The sequence below is a fragment of the Bison bison genome, unplaced genomic scaffold (genome assembly GCF_000754665.1).
Source record: "Bison bison bison isolate TAMUID 2011002044 unplaced genomic scaffold, Bison_UMD1.0 scf7180017864376, whole genome shotgun sequence".
Taxonomy (NCBI): Eukaryota; Metazoa; Chordata; class Mammalia; order Artiodactyla; family Bovidae; genus Bison; species Bison bison.
The window spans coordinates 9,919,999-9,937,735 of record NW_011494948.1 but is presented as its reverse complement, the minus strand read 5'-3'; the positions used below and the strand labels follow the sequence as shown (position 1 = coordinate 9,937,735).

The window sequence follows — 17,737 nt, the reverse complement described above, 5'->3', positions numbered from 1 at the left end:
CTGGGCTCCAAAATCACTACAGATGGTGACTGTAGCCATGAAATTAAAAGACGTTTACTCCTTGGAAGGAAAGTTATGACCAACCTAGATAGCATGTTCAAAAGCAGAGATATTACTTTGCCAACAATAGTCCGTCTAGTCAAAGCCATGGTTTTTCCATTGGTCATGTATGGATGTGAGAGTTGGACTGTGAAGAAGGCTGAGCGCCGAAGAATTGATGCTTTTGAACTGTGGTGTTGGAGAAGACGCTTGAGAGTCCCTTGGACTGCAAGGAGAGCCAACCAGTCCATTCTGAAGGAGATCAGCCCTGGGATTTCTTTGGAAGGAATGATGCTAAAGCTGAAACTCCAGTACTTTGGCCACCTCATGCGAAGTGTTGACTCATTGGAAAAGACTCTGATGCTGGGAGGGATTGGGTGCAGGAGGAGAAGGGGATGACAGAGGATGAGATGACTGGATGGCATCACTGACTCTATGGACGTGAGTCTGAGTGAACTCCGGGAGTTGGTGATGGACAGGGAGGCCTGGCGTGCTGCGATTCATGGGGTCGCAAAGAGTCGGACACGACTGAGCGACTGATCTGATCTGATCTGAGGTGAGTCTATTTCCTCCACCTTGTCAACCATTCTATCTACTTAAGTATCCAACAAGACCTCAATTATTAAGAAATAATGGACAGGACTTCCTAGGTGGCTCAGTGGTAAAGAATCTGCCTGTCAATGCAGGAGACACAAGTTTGATCCCTGATCCAGGAAGATCCCACATACCACGTAACAACTAAGCCTATATACCACAACTATTGAGCCTGTGCCCTAGAGCCTGCAAACCACAACTACTGAGCCCACACACCCTCGAGCCCATGCTCTGCAACAAGAGAAGCCCCTGCAATGAGAAGCCCATGTACCACTCACCAGCAGTGGTGAGAAGAGAGAGCTAGAAAGTAACCTAGGAGTGACCCCTGCTCGCCACAACTAGAAAACAGCCTGTGCAGCACTGAAGACCCAAGAATGCCAAAAATAAATAAATAAATAAAATTATTTTAAAAACAAGAAATGGACAGAATATAAAATAAAAGACTCTATCTACTATAGAACATGAATAGTCATATTCATCCTCAGAATAGAAAAAAAGAAAACAAAACCCTGTTGTTTAATACTGATTTTTAATCATGTAATAAAACACAGAAAATAACATTAAAATGGGTTTTTCACCTGAGAAAATCTAAATATTTAATACAATTATGACTAAGAAAATCCCTTTTTCATTCTAAAGGCACTGAATATAAACATTTTGTTGGCAGTTATATTTTACAAGCCCAGACTACATTCCATATATTAACTCATCTTATTTACTGAGATCATAAACATCTTCATTATCTTGCAAACATTGGTTCCCATCCTGGAGTTAAAAAAAAAAAAAATGGCTTATAACTTCCCTCACATACAGACAGTATTATGTAAATCTTACTCACCCACCCACTATGTCCCCAGGAAGAGTTCAAAAAATACCTCCTTTACCAAGGTTTAAGAAATGTGTTGGGGGTGGGGAAGGGGCTGAGCATCCTTGAGGAGCTCTGTAGCCTGGTGGGCATCTAGGCGCAGTAGCTGGAGAGCCACGGATAACAGTGGAAAATGATGCCACCAAGCTGGGTTCAGTGAAGATCTTGGAATCTCAAGTGACAAGGTCAAGTGGTGGCCTCAACTTGCAGTGACAAAATGGATATGGTTATCATAACGGGCAGTGGATTCGAAGTAATAAACAAAATGGTTTTACCCACAGAGATCACTAGCATTGGCTACTGATCACAGTATTCCTGGGACTAAAACAGATAGGTGCTCTATTTGAACGTTACTCGACTTGTATAAGTAAAAAAGTTCTCGTATACAAGGTTATTGTTACCATCTTTCTAAATTCCATATATATGCATTAGTATACTGTATTGGTGTTTTTCTTTCTGGCTTACTTCACTCTGTATAATAGGCTCCAGTTTCATCCACCTCATTAGAACTGATTCAAATGTATTCTTTTTAATGGCTGAGTAATACTCCATTGTGTATGTGTACCACAGCTTTCTTATCCATTCATCTGCTGATGGACATCTAGGACTCTGTGGGAGAGGGAGAGGGTGGGACGACTTGGGAGAATGGCATTGAAACATGTATGATATCATATATGAAACGAATCGCCAGTCCAGGTTCGATGCATGATACTGCATTCCTGGGGCTGGTGCACTGGGACGACCCAGAGGGATGGTACGGGGAGGGAGGAGGGAGGAGGATTCAGGATGGGGAACACGTGTATACCTGTGGTGGATTCATGTTGATATATGGCAAAACCAATACAATATTGTAAAGTTTAAAAATAAAATTAAAAAAATAAATTAACTAAAAAAAAAAAGATGAAAAGCCAGAAAAGTTCTGGGTCTGATTACCAGAAGTAGAAGTTAAATCTATACAAAAGACATCTTGGCCCTCAACCAATTCTGACTTGACTTTGTTCATAGACCCAGTGCCAGTAGATCCCCTTTAGGAACCCAAACGATCCTGTGCAAAAAGATCATACTGCAAATCTATCTCCTAGCCTTCCTCCAAGAAACATGCTGGGGAAGGGGAGTTACACATACCTCGGATAACTGGACATTGGATTGGAACTGACTCTAATTCCTGGAGACCTAATATGCTACTGTGGTTCACTAGTTAGGAGAGGAGCTTATACAAGAAAGCTTCGGTTAAAGTCTAGCTTCAGTGGGCCCGAGGTGAACCCACACAGTTGTTTTCCCACTTCGGACTGTGTTGTTATCAAAGACAAATGCAGAAACTGTCACAATGCCCATATTAGTTACCTGACCCACAGAATGAGGAGCTAACAGAGGAAAACAGGAAAAAAAGTAAATGGAAGTCACCAAAACTCTGATCTACCCAAATAGTAAATCAAAAGTAAAGCCACATTCCTAGAGAGACTGCAGAGGTTAGTGCCTCTGTGAAAGATGATAAAGGGTGGTGATTCCAACCACATCAGCATTCGACTCATCTATCTGGCTAGTGCAGAGTACAGATGGGTCTTAAGAAATGACAGTGAATTACTGAAAGCATAATCACACGTGATTCCAATTACAGCTGCAGTTACAGATGTAGTTTCATTGTTGGAGTAAATCAATCCATTTCCTGGAAACTGGAATGAGGCTATTTCTTCTATCCTTTTAATAAAAACCACCAAAACAGTTTCTTTCTGCTTGCAGGACCAGCAATGTACCCTCACGACCCTACCTCAGAACCACATCAACTCTAGCATAATCCAGTGTATAGAAATCTCCATCAGCTCTCCATTCTGGAAGACATCAAGTGTTCCACTTCATTCTCTACCAAGTTGATGATATTATTCTGACGGCTTGAGTTTAAGCAGGCCAAGTTTGGCAGGTCCTTACAGGCGAATGATAGTATAAGCTTTTAGAATTTGGGAAAAAAGCAAGCAATCCTCTACAGATAAGTATTCTCTTGAATATCAGCTTTTGACTCACTACTGGTCCTTAGCAGACACTGCATTCACACTCCCCAGTTTAGCATGTGACCTGAGTTGCCCACGATGAAATGGTTACTGTCAGATCCACCAACCCCATTAATTTGAGTATTCATGATAGCACTCTATCTCAAAGGAAGATGGTATATACAAAACTGCTGCTGCTGCTAAGTCGCTTCAGTCGTGTCCGACTCTGTGCGACCCCATAGACGGCAGCCCACCAGGCTCCCCCGTCCCTGGGATTCTCCAGGCAAGAACACTGGAGTGGGTTGCCATTTCCTTCTCCAATGCAGGAAAGTGAAAAGTGAAAGTGAAGTTGCTCAGTCGTGTCCGACTCTTAGCGACCCCATGGACTGCAGCCTACAAGGCTCCTCCGTCCATGGGATTTTCCAGGCAGGAGTACTGGAGTGGGGTGCCATTGCCTTCTCCAATATACAAAACTGGGTTCAAACAAATCCTGCAGGCACAAGCAAGCTGCGTGAATAAGTAATCTAGATTTCCTATTCTTGTTACATTGCTTCTTCTGTCTTAACCTATATCCTGAACCTGTGGACAAGTTCCCGATAACCAGTTGACTAATGTCGGGGGTAGGGGGGCGGGGTGGAGAGAATGGGCTTGTTATATAGATGTTTCTGTATGATATGCTGACATTACTCAAAAGTATTGGACTTCCCTGGTGGTCCAGTGGTTAAGAATCTGCCTGCCAATGCAAGGGACATATCCTCAATCCCTGGTCCAGGAAGATCCCACATGCTGTGAAGCCTATATGCCACAAGTACTGAGTCTGCACTCTAGAGCCCGAGCTCTGCAACAAGAGAAGCCACCATAATCCGAAGTCCACACACTGTAACTAAAGAGTAGCCCCCACTAGCTACAACTAGAAAGAGACTTCGTGCAACAGTGCAGACTCAGAGTGCAGCCAGAAACTAATTAACTTTAACAAAAAAAAGTAGACAGCTGCATCAAGATAGCCCTATTGAAGGGTGGCCTTGATGGATGGTGATGAAGCAAAAATCCCCCCAGTATGCAAAACTTCAAGTACTGGACTTGACTATCATTTTGTCTGGAATGAGAGATGATCAAAGGCACAAATATACACTAATCTGGAGGTAGTAGCTAGCAGATTGGCTGAATGGTCAGGGACTCCAAAAGATGATAGGAAAACCGGTCCCCAGGTGGTCTGAGCAAGTGTGTGGACAGACCTCTTGAGATGGGCACTATGCCCCGATCAACTGAGGTGGAGGAGGATCTTAATAATCAGGAGGACAAAATGAAGTATTCTGTGGGTGTCAGATCAGATCAGATCAGATCAGTCCCTCAGTCGTGTCCGACTTTTTGCGACTCCATGAACCGCAGCATGCCAGGCCTCCCTGTCCATCACCAACTCCCGGAATTCACTCAGACTCACGTCCATTGAGTCAGTGATGCCATCCAGCCATCTCATCCTCTGTCGTCCCCAATCTTTTCCAATGAGTCAACTCTTTGCATGAGGTGGCCAAAGTACTGGAGTTTCAGCTTTAGCATCATCCTTCCAAAGAAATCCTAGGGCTGATCTCCTTCAGAATGGACTGGTTGTGGGTGTCAGCTAGCATATTTTCCCAGTCACTTTTCTCCCTGCTCATCTTTGTCACCCCTACAACACAGGAGTCACAGCAGCAAGAGTAGAGGGAAGGCATGGGCTTGGCAGCATGGATCTTCACTCACCAAGGCTGTCAGGTTTACAATTCCTGTTAAGTGCCAGCTATATCGATACCAAAGACAAACACTGAATCCATGATATGCCACCACTCCTGACTGGCACCAGCCATCTACCTGATGGCAAGTTGATTATATTAAGTCATTTCCATCATGGAATAAGCAATACTCATTCTTACTAGACATTTACTCTAGAAAGGCATTTTCCTTCCCTGATCACAATATTTCTGCTGAAATTGTCATCCACGAATTTACAAAATGTCTTATTCACCATCATGTATCCCACAGCATTGCTTCTGACCAAGGAACTCATTTCATAGCAAATTAAGTACTATGGAAATGGGCTCATTTACATAGAACTCACTGGGTTCAATCCTTGGTCAGGGAACTAAGATCATACATGTCACCATGTGTGACATGGTGTGACCAAAAAAGTTATTTAAACAGTTAATGGACAAACAATCCCACTTCCGTATATCCAAAGGAACTGAAAGCAGAGCCTAGCAGAGATATTTCTATACCCATGTTAATAACAGCACTACTCAAAATAGCCAAGAGATGGAAGCAACCCAAAGGTCCATCAACAGATAAATTGATAGATAAAATGTGACAAATACATAACATTGGAGTCTTGTTGTTGTTCAGTCATTAAGCCATGTCCAACTCTTTGTGACATAATGGACTGCAGCATGCCAGACTTCCCTGTCCTTCACTATCTCCCAAAGACTGCTCAAACTCATGCCCACTGAGTCAGTGATACCATCCAGCCATCTCAGCCTCTGTCACCTCTTTCTCCCCCTGCCTTTGATCTTTCTCAGCATCCAGGGTCTTCTCCAATGAGTCGGTTCTTCCTATTAGATGGCCAAAGCACTGGAGCTTCTGCTTTGGCATCAGTCCTTCCAATGAATATTCAGGGTTGATTTCCTTTAGGATTGACTGGTCTGATCTCCTTGTAGTCCAAGGGACTCTCAAAAGTCCTCTCCGGTACCATAATTTGAAAGCATCAATTCTTCAGTGCTCAGCCTTCTTTTGGTTCAACTCTCACATGTATACATGACTACTGAGAAAACCATAGCTTTGACTATGGTTGACTGTGGTTTTCTCTATGAACCAAAGCACCTTTGTTGGGAAGGAGATGTCTCCACTTTTTAATACACTGTTTAGGTTTGTCATAGCTTTTCTTCCAAGGAGCAAGTGTCTTAATTTCATGGCCACAGTCACTATCTGCAGTGATTCTGGAGCCCAAGAACATAAAAGCTGTCACTCTTTCCACTTTTTCCCCTTCTATTTGCCATGAAATGATGGGGCTGGATGCCATGATCTTAGTTTTTTGGATGCTGAGTTTCGAGCCAGTTTTTTCATTCTCCTCTTTCACCCTCATCCAGAGGCTCTTTAGTTCCTCTTTGCCTTCTGTCATTGGAGTGGTATCATCTATATATCTGAAGTTGTTTATATTTCTCCTAGCAATCTTGATTCCAGCTTGTGCTTCATCCAGCCCAGCTTTCCCATGATGTACTCTGCACAGAAGTTAAATAAGCAGGGTGACAATATACAGCCTTGTCATACTCCTTTCCCAATTTTGAACCAGACTGCTGGTCCATGTCTGATTCTAAATGTTGCTACTTGATCCACATACAGGTTTCTCAGGAGACAGGTAAGGTGGTCTGGTATTTCCATCTCTTTAAGAATTTTTCATAGTTTGTTGTGATCCAAACAGTCAAAAGCTTTAGAGTAGTCAATGAAGCAGGATATGCTTTTCTGGAATTCCTTTGCTTTCTCTATGATCCAACAAGTGTTGGCAATTTGATTTCTGGTTCCTCTGTCTTTTCTAAACCCAGCATGTACATCTGTAAGTTCTTGGTTCATGTACTACTAAAGCCTAGGTTGAAGGAGTTTGAGCATAACCTTGCTAGCATGTGAAATGAATGCAACTATATGGTAGTTTGTATATTCTCTGGCACTGTCCTTCTTTGGCACTGGAATGAAAACTGACCTTTGCCAATACTGTGGCCACTGCTGAGTTTTCCAAATCTGCTGACAGATTGGGTGCAGCACTTTAACAGCATCATCTTTTAGGATTTTAAATAACTCAGCTGGAATTCCATCACCTCCACTAGCTTTATTTGTACTAATGCTTTCTAAGGCCCCCTTGACTTCACACCGGGATGTCTGGCTCTAGGTAAGTGGCTGCACCATCATGGTTATCCAGGTCATTAAGACCTTCTTTGTATAGTTCTGTGTATTCTTGCCACCTCTTCTTAATCTCTTCTGCTTCTGTTGGACAATGGAGTATTATTCAGCCTTAAAAAGGAATTCCTGTCACATGCCATAATATGGATGAACCTGGAGGATATTTTGCTAAGTAAAATAAGTCAATCATGAAAAAATAATATATGATTTCAATATAAGAGATATCTAAAGTAGTCAAATTCAGAGAAACAGAAAGTAACATGATGGTTATGAGGGACTTGCTGGCCAGAGAAAAGCTGGTAGTTACTTTTATGTGCTTCCCTGGTGGCTCAGTCTGTAAAGAATCTTCCTGCAATGAGGGAGTAGAAGACCTGGGTTTGACCCCTGGGTTGATAAGATCCCCTGGAGGCAGGCATGGCAATCCACTCCAATATTCTTGCCTGAAGAATCCCCATGAACAAAGAAGCATGGCAGCTACAGTCCATGGGGTCACAAAAGAGTCAGACACGACCGAGCAACTAAGCATAGCACAGAAAAATTTTATGTGTAAACTTGACTGGGCTACAGGCCCAGATATTCAGTTAAAAATTATTTCTGGGTGTGTCTATGAGGCTATTTCTGGACAAGACTGACATTTGCATCAGCAGACTGAGTAAAGCGGACTGCCCTCCCCAATGTGGGTGGGCTTCACCCACTCCACTGAAGGCCCAAATAGAACAAAAGGCGAAGTAAGAAAGCATTCTTTCTGTCCACCTGACTACCTTCAAGCTGGAAATCAGTCTTCTCCTGCCTTTGGCCTCAGACTCCGACTGGAACTTACACCATCAGGTCTCCTGTTTCTCCGGCCTTCGGAGTCAGACTGGCTCTCCTGGGTCCCCTATTTCGCAGTCACCTTAATTGTGTGATTAGTTAGTGAGCACACTGACTGTTAGAAATGTTGAGCCCTCTTACTGCGGTCGTTCCCTTGGATTTCACAAATCAAAGCTTTGAGCATGATAAAGTAGGACAAGCTTGGTTTGTAAACCTCAGTGAACTGGGAGGTAAGGGAAGTAAGCAAGAAGACACTGGCAAATGACACCAAAGGAGACCTGTGTGCTGCTCTTACAGACATCCTCAGTCTCTCAGTAACCCATGGCCTCTAATTAAAAGGTGCCAGCCACAAGGTTCCTGAGGACAAGTAAAAGTCTCAAGAAGATACTAGATCTAGGCAATAATCCTTTACAAAGGATGGAAAGGAGAGATGAGAGGAAAGTACCACGTGACGTCCTGATTTTCTTAAGAATAGTCCCTGAAGCTGCCCGACTCCTGGGTGATATATACATACCTAAAGGCACCATATGTTCTTCCTATTATTTCCTAGGGCCCTTCAGCCTCTCCTAGTAGAAAGCAAAAGGATACTTCTGGAGTATTACAAATGATTTCCTCAAGGAAGGAAAGGTTGAAGAAGGTTGGAGGGGCTTTTGTCTCAGTCTACACAAAAGTCAAGCCGCCTGAGGAGGATTCAAGAATGAATTAGAACAAAAACTTTCTTTCATGAACCTAATGAAGGAAAAGTCACATTCTAGAGGTGAAACCGTAAAACCATAGTAGGAAGCAACACTTGAGGCAGAAAGACTACATGGGTTCAAAGTCGGAAAGGACTTCTCCCTTATACACACTAAGCATTTCTATCAGAAAAAAAATGAGTTATGAGTAGCTGTTGTATAGCAATTTCAGCAGAAAGTAGAAGGCAGAAATAGGAAATAAATGTCCATGATTGATTAAATCGAGGTCATCTTATCTAATAATAGTAAGCAATCAAGGTGGCATTTCCATAAGGCATGAAAGACGGTGACATCATTTCCACTGAAGATAGAAAGTCAGTCTTCTTGGCCACTCTTTATGAACTGCTACCCAAAAAGCTGCTAAAATCTTGAAAGAGATTCCATGACTACCTTTATAGCCTCAAAAATTATCATTTAAAATACAATATTGACCTACTGTTAACTCATTCATGCTTTTATTCATTGAAAAAATATTTGAGTGCTTCCTTTGTGCCAAGTATTGTCTACCTGCTTAAAACTCTTTAGTAAATGAAAGAGACAAAGATCCTTGCCCTCATGGAGCCTGGATATTGAGATGGTTGATTTTATTGCCAACTTGACCGGGCTAAAGGATGCCCAGAAAACCAGTAAATCACTTTTGGATGTGTCCATGAGAATGTTTCTGGGACATATTAGCATTTGAATCAGTAGACTAAGTAAAGAAGATGTGCCCTCACCAACGTGGGTAGGGGAGGCAATATCCAGTCTGTTGACTTCCCTTACCTACCCCCCACTCTTAGCCCTCTCCTCCTCCAATCCCAAAGAACAAAAGGAAAGAAAGGAAAATTCTCTTTTTTCCTAAACTGAGACTTCCATCTTTTCCTGCCCTCAGACATCCTACTCCTGGTTCCTGGACCCCCAGGAACCCCCAGTTTCTCAGGCCTTCAGACTCACATTGAATTATATTACTGCCTTTCCTGGTCCTTCAGCTTGCAGAGGAAAGATCACAAGATTTCCTAGCCTCTATAACCATGTGTGCAAACTCCAATATCTCGACTCTTGTGTGTATCTATATAATCTTATTGGTTCTATTTTTCCAGAGAACCTTGACAATACAGATATAATAAAAAATGTACCACATAGTCTGGCAGAAATGCTTAACAGTAATAAGTGCCATGGGGAAAAAAGGGAGAGAGGTAGGGAGGAACAAATTATTTAGTCATCTTTGTGTAGCTGAACCCAGGGTTGACACAGTAGGCAATCATAATTGTTCAGGCTCTTCCACAAAATGTTGAGCAATAAAGTTTATTAATAATATCCCTCTTGGTTAAGTGGCAAAATTCCAACTTGAGCTGGTATGGACAGAAAGAGAGTCCATTATGGTTATAGAGGGCTATTTGATGGAAGCCAAGAGCAAGAATAAAATCAAGTTCAAAGCAGGTATGTAAATAGTCAAGTATCAAAGGGAAGAACTGGCATAGTCAGAAGAGTTCACTGGGAAAAAAATTTAATGAAGATTTTACAGAAATGTAAGCAGGTTAAGAGAACAAAAAGGATATGATGTGATACCACAAACCAGCAAGAAGGAAGTTCAGTTCAGTTCAGTTCAGTCGCTCAGTCGTGTCCGACTCTGCGACCCCACGAATTGTAGCACGCCAGGCCTCCCTGTCATCAGCAACTCCCAGAGTTCACCCAAACTCATGTCCATCGAGTCAGTGATGCCATCCAGCCATCTCATCCTCTGTTGTCCCCTTCTCCTCCTGCCCCCAATCCCTCCCAGAATCAGAGTCTTTTCTAATGAGTCAACTCTTTGCACAAAGTGGCCAAAGTATTGGAGTTTCAGCTTTAGCATCAGTCCTTCCAAAGAACACCCAAACAGGAGATGGCAAGAGTGAACATCGACATTCTAGGAACCAGCAAACTAAAATGGACTGGAATGGGTGAATTTAACTCAGATGACCATTATATCTACTACTGTGGGCAGGAATCCCTCAGAACAAATGGAGTAGCCATCATGGTCAATGAAAGAGTCTGAAATGCAGTACTTGGATGCAATCTCAAAAATGACAGAATGATCTCTGTTCATTTCCAAGGCAAACCATTAAATATCACAGTAATCCAAGTCTATGCCCCAAACAGTAATGCTGAAGAGGCTGAAGTTGAACAGTTCTATGAAGACCTACAAGACCTTTTAGAACTAACACCCAAAAAAGATGTCCTTTTCATTATAGGGGACTGGAATGCAAAAGTAGGAAGTCAAGAAACACCTGAGGTAATAGGTAAATTCAGAGAAGGCAATGGCACCCCACTCCAGTACTCTTGCCTGGGAAATCCCATGGATGGAGGAGCCTGGTGGGCTGCAGTCCATGGGGTCGCTGAGAGTGGGACACGACTGAGCGACTTCATTTTCACTTTTCCCTTTCATGCATTGGAGAAGGAAATGGCAACCCACTCCAGTGTTATTGCCTGGAGAATCCCAGGGACGGGGGAGCCTGGTGGGCTGCCGTCTGTGGGGTCGCACAGAGTCGGACACGACTGAAGTGACATAGCAGCAGCAGCAGCAACAGGTAAATTTGGCCTTGGAATATGGAATAAAGCAGGGCAAAGGCTAATAGAGTTTTGCAAAGAGAACGCACTGGTCATAGCAAACACCCTCTTCCAACAACACAAGAGAAGACTTTACACATGGACATCACCAGATGGTCAACACCAAAATCAGACTGATTATATTCTTTGCAGCCAAAGATGGAGAAGCTCTATACAGTCAGCCAAAACAAGACCGGGAGCTGACTGTGGCTCAGATCATGAACTCCTTATTGCCAAATTCAGACTTAAACTGAAGAAAGTAGGGAAAACCACTAGACCATTCAGGTATGACCTAAATCAAAATCCTTATGATTATACAGTGGAAATGAGAAATAGATTTAAGGGACTAAGTCTGATAGATAGAGTGCCTGATGAACCATGGACGGAGGTTCATGACACTATACAGAAGACAGGGATCAAGCCCATCCCCATGGAAAAGAAATGCAAAAAAGCAAATGGCTGTCTGAGGAGGCCTTACAAATAGCTGTAAAAAGAAGAGAAGCAAAGAGAAAAGGAAAGATATAAGCATCTGAATGCAGAGTTCCAAAGAATAGCAAGGAGAGATAAGAAAGCCTTCCTCAGTGATCAGTACAAAGAAATAAAGGAAAACAACAGAATGGGAAAAACTAGAGATCTCTTTAAGAAAATTAGAGATACCAAGGGAACATTTCATGCAAAGATGGGCTTCATAAAGGACAGAAATGCTATGGACCTAACAGAAGCAGAAGATATTAAGAAGAGGTGGTAAGAATACACAGAAGAACTGTACAAAAAAGAGCTTCATGACCAAGATAATCACGACGGTGTGATCACTGACCTAGAGCCAGACATCCTGGAATGTGAAGTCAAGTGGGCCTTAGAAAGCATCACTACAAACAAAGCTAGTGGAGGTGATGGAATTCCAGTTGAGCTATTTCAAATCCTGGAAGATGATGCTGTGAAAGTGCTGCACTCAATATGCCAGCAAATTTGGAAAACTCAGCAGTGGCCACAGGACTGGAAAAGGTCAGTTTTCATTCCAATCCCAAAGAAAGGCAATGCCAAAGAATGCTCAAACTACCACACAATTGCACTCATCTCACACGCTAGTAAAGTAATGCTCAAAATTCTCCAAGCCAGGCTTCAGCAATACGTGAACCATGAACTTTCAGATGTTCAAGCTGGTTTTAGAAAAGGCAGAGGAACCAGAGATCAAATTGCCAACATCCGCTGGATCATGGAAAAAGGAAGAGAGTTCCATAAAAACATCTATTTCTGCTTTATTGACTATGCCAAAGTCTTTGACTGTGTGGATCACAATAAACTGTGGAAAATTCTGAAAGAGATGGGAATACCAGACCACCTGACCTGCCTCTTGAGAAATCTGTATGCAGATTCAGGAAGCAACAGGTAGAACTGGACTTGGAACAACAGACTGGTTCCAAATAGGAAAAGGAGTTCGTCAAGGCTGTATATTGTCACCCTGCTTATTTAACTTATATGCAGAGTACATCATGAGAAACGCTGGACTGGAAGAAGCACAAGCTGGAATCAAGATTGCCGGGAGAAATATCAAGAACCTCAGATATGCAGATGACACCACCCTTATGGCAGAAAGTGAAGAGGAACTAAAAAGCCTCTTGATGAAAGTGAAAGAGGAGAGTGAAAAAGTTGGCTTAAATCCCAACACTAAGAAAATGAAGATCATGGCATCTGGTCCCATCACTTCATGGGAAATAGATGGGGAAACAGTGGAAACAGTGTCAGACTTTATTTTTTGGGGCTCCAAAATCACTGGAGTTGGTGACTGCAGCCATGAAATTAAAAGACGCTTACTCCTTGGAAGGCAAGTTATGACCAACCTAGATAGCATATTCAAAAGCAGAGACATTACTTTGCCAACAAAGGTCCGTCTAGTCAAGGCTATGGTTTTTCCAGTGGTCATGTATGGATGTGAGAGTTGGACTGTGAAGAAAGCTGAGCGCCCAAGAATTGATGCTTTTGAAGTGTGGTGTTGGAGAAGACTGTTGAGAGTTCCTTGGACTGCAAGGAGATCCAACCAGTCCATTCTAAAGACTGGAAAAGCAATACTAATACCAAGAGACGCCTACAGGGTCAAGTGGAGGTAAGCTATCATCATAGACAAACACAAACCACAGCTGTGGGAGAGAACCCGCTTGACAGGAGCCATAGCCACCAAAAATGAAACCACTGCCAGAAACACACTGGAGGGAGTGGGGGAAATAAACACCATGACATTCTCTGCTTTCCCTTCTTCCTCCACCCTCTTAATCTCCTGCTGGTGCATCGACAATCCAAATCCAACCCCCAAGCCAGAGGGCAAAGGAGCCCCGATCATGCAGTCCACAGAGGTCAGCCTCCAGAATGCAAAACAGAGACCAGAGGAGAATGAATAACCAGCACAATATGGAAAAAAAGACCACTATAACAGAACAGAAATCACAAATTCAGCACACAATCCCTTTCCCAGGAACAAGAAGTTAAAAAAGATGGTCACTGAAAGATGAGAATAAAAAGAAAAACTTTATTAGAAGACAATTCTTTTTCTATAGGTTTAGTAATAACTTATGAGTTTCTTTGTTATCAACTATTTAACTTTAAACCTCAAAGGAGACATGACCTCATTATTCTTAGGTTTTCTAATTCAACTCTGCACATTGAAGCATTAAGATATGTTATGATAATAATTTTACAATCTTAAAGATCCTTAAAACCATTAAGCAATGACACATATGAATAATAAAACACTATCACTGAAAAAGAAAATTTTATTCCTCAAAGCTTTAGCAAATACAATTGAAAAGTGGATTTTTTTAATGTCACTTTTATACACCTTGATTTTACAGTGACAAACAATGAAATACTAATGCTTTTGGAAAAAATTTAAATAAAAACAAAGAAAGTTAAAAATAGATAACAGCAAATCTCACTCAATTTCTAATGGCTCACCAGCAGAAATCTGCAGATTCATAATGTGAAATGGGCCTTGATCATATTTTTCTGCTTTTATAAGGACAACAAACTTTTCTGAATTTAAGGGTTTCCTAAAGAACTTATTTGTCAAATATGCTTGATTCCTTTAGAACAGTCTTGAAGCTATTTTAAGGTGTAAGGAATTGAATTTTACATGCTTTTTTGAAAAATATAGTTGAGTCAGAAAGCAACTAAATAATTTGAGGCTGACAGTATGCCAAAAGAAAACTGAGGTAGAGAAGTGAAAATACGTAAGTCAAAGCCACTATAGTACACATAAGGGCACACACACACACAAATTAAGGAAGCAGAAATCATGGAATGGAGAGCATTCATTAGCAACTAATGCTTTTCGCTTGATACCAAAATATGCCTACCCGATATACAATCTTTATAGTTCTCTATCATATTAAGTGGGCTAATACTAAAACCAAAGCGTTTTACCAAAGCACTCTATCTGGAGAGTATGTGCACTGTGGTAGGAAATGAAGGAGAAAACCAGACTGGAGAGCAGCGGTGAAGAATATGCACTGTTACAGCCTGTGTCCTACATAACCTTTTGAATACATGACCTTTAAGTTGCTGAAGGTTGCCTCAGAATTTGGCTCGGTTTGATGGAAACATCTGTTCCCCTTGCAGGTATACTGTATGGACTTTCTTCTCAGTTGGATTCAGAACACAGCAAGTGAGCCCTTGTCTGTCCAATCACACAGACACCAACACTTGTAAATCAAGTTCAGGTAGGACAGCAGCAGGTCCACAGTCCGTCACCCTTTCGCAGCCAGCTAGGCCAACTGACTGCTGTGAGAACTGCTCTTATCATGTCATCAAATCAAAACATGTTGAGATGAGGGACTGTAAGAGGCATCTGCAGAATTCCCAAAATGTAGGGACTTTGGAACATTGACAGATGCATCTGTCATTTTATACCTTCAACTAACCTGATGTCCACTGGCCCGACACAGAAAAGCTGTCCAGGATCGATTCCAATTCTTTCACGTTATTTTCACATGTCTCCACTAGAAAAGCCTGGTGCTTCTTAGCCTTTTAATTAAGAAAAAAAATTATACATAATAAGGTCACGCATTATAAGAGTTGCAGATTTTTTGTGTGAATACATAAAGCACAATTAAGTATAAATGAGCTAATAATTACTCCATTCAAATCTATTATTAATAAACCTCTATCTTAACCATTTCTTTTACTTGGCCTAATGCAACAATGTGTAAGGTCTCAGTAACAACTGACTGAGGCCTCAGTGCCTGGCACTATTCTCAGTACTCTAACATAGCAATTCTTTCTATCATCACAACAAATCTATGAGGGAAGGGCCATCATTATCTCATTTTACAGATAAGGAAATGGAGACACAGAGAAATTGAGGAAAATTTTAAAAGATTATACTTGCAGTCATGTAGCAAATTGCCAGATAGTGGTCAAAAGTGAATGCAGTATGACAAATTAGAAGGAACTGTAGCAGACTACTCAAGAGCTGATGGCAGCTTAGATTAGGGTCTTGGCAGAGAAAAGGGTGTGTGGGAGTAGAAGCACTGAAGGATGTTGAAGGGGTGCATACTTAGAAGATAGAATGGCCAACCTTGGTAACACTGCATTGGGTTAGATTACATTGACTGGATTGGGTTGGATTCGATTGGACTGGATGAGGAAATGCTCAGATAAAATGAGAAGTCAAGACTGATCCCAAGGTTTCAGACTAGAACTGGGTGGACTTCAGCAGCTGAGTAAGAACCATGGAAGTAGAGGTGGTCTTATTTTGGCTGTTTCTGCTTATTTACTTGTTTGTTTCTGGTGGGTAATGTTAATCATAAATTCTGTTTAGATCATATTCCAGTAAAGCACTTTTAAAAGACTCCCAGCACCAGTAGACTACGTGGCAAATAACTGACCCTAAATATATTTGAATTAAAAAATAATAAATAAAGTAAAAACTATGAGAGGCAGCTGGATGCAATGGTATAAAGCTCAGAAGAGAAGTCAAACATAGGCTTGAGAATCATCTAGGGATGTGAAGCTTGCCATGAGAGTGTCTGACAGGACGCGAAAAGAGTCTAGGATAAAGCCTAAGGAACTCAGGAATTTAATACTTGGAAAAGAAAAAGGCAGCAAAAAAGACTAGAAAAGGAGGAAGAGAAACAGAAGAAGATAAAGTCATGAAAACCAAAATAAAAGAACATTTCAAGGATAGAGATATGTCCAATGTCACAGAATACTCAAGAAAAACGGAGACTAACATGTTCCATGTTCACCGGACATGGAAGACATTGGTGTCTGTGATGAAGTCTGCTGTAACTCATATTAGAACAGGTCAAAAAGGAATAAGCCTGCAATTTTTTTTGTCTTAGTGACATATAAGAAATAGAAACAGGAAGTTTAGACAAAACACTTTTGGTAACAAGAGAAGGGGAGATAAAGAAAAAGGGCAGTATTGGAAACAAGAGTGGGATTGGATAAGAGTTTGGATTTTTTTTAATAAGTGAGAAAAAGCATTTTTAAAATCTGATGATACAGAGGCAACAGTGAGGCATGCTTACAGCAACAGAAGAAATGGGAGAATAGATATTATAGGACAAAATTCATCGTTAAAATACACAAAACTAACAATCCTTTCTTTGGACATCAGTTCAATTATCACTTTTTTGGAAAAGCTATCTTTTACTCCTTGACTATGTCAATTAACCCTACTAGATTCTTCTCAGCACTTATCAGAGTTATGATTCCACATTTATTTGAGAGGTCTTCTGCTAATGTCTATCTCATTGAAAACAAGCTCCATGAAAGTAGGAAATACGGTCTTTTATTTTTTGCCCTTATCAATGCATCCCACAGACCCAGACAATACTGAGTATATACAATAAGAGTTAAATATCATATTTAACATGCTAAAACATGCTATCAACAGAAGATTGTTAAATCAATTAGGGTTCATCAACAAAGACTTCAAATAAAAAAAGTTCTATTACACTAATATACTAAAATGGAAGATCTCTAAGCAATACTGTTGAGTTAAAAACAAAAGAGGAGGTGGAAAATGTATGTTCTACAATAAAATGGAAACAGTGGAAATAAAGTGGAAACAGTGGCTGACTTTATTTTTGGGGGCTCCAAAATCACTGTAGATGGTGACTGCAGCCATGAAATTAAAAGACGCTTACTCCTTGGAAGGAAAGTTATGACCAACCTAGATAGCATATTCAAAAGCAGAGACATTACTTTGCCAACAAAGGTCTGTCTAG

At 41.3% G+C, this 17,737-nt stretch overlaps 1 protein-coding gene across 9 annotated transcripts in view; it reads right to left on the bottom strand.

Moving 5' to 3' along the window:
* CCDC171 (coiled-coil domain containing 171) overlaps positions 1 to 17,737 on the bottom strand; it is a 344,777-nt gene that overhangs the window by 228,759 nt on the left and 98,281 nt on the right. For all 9 annotated transcript variants that reach the window (XM_010857037.1, XM_010857035.1, XM_010857032.1 and 6 more), the window contains one exon: positions 15,425 to 15,527. In XM_010857037.1, coding sequence (XP_010855339.1) covers positions 15,425 to 15,527 — 103 coding nt within the window. The remainder of the gene's footprint in view (positions 1 to 15,424; positions 15,528 to 17,737) is intronic.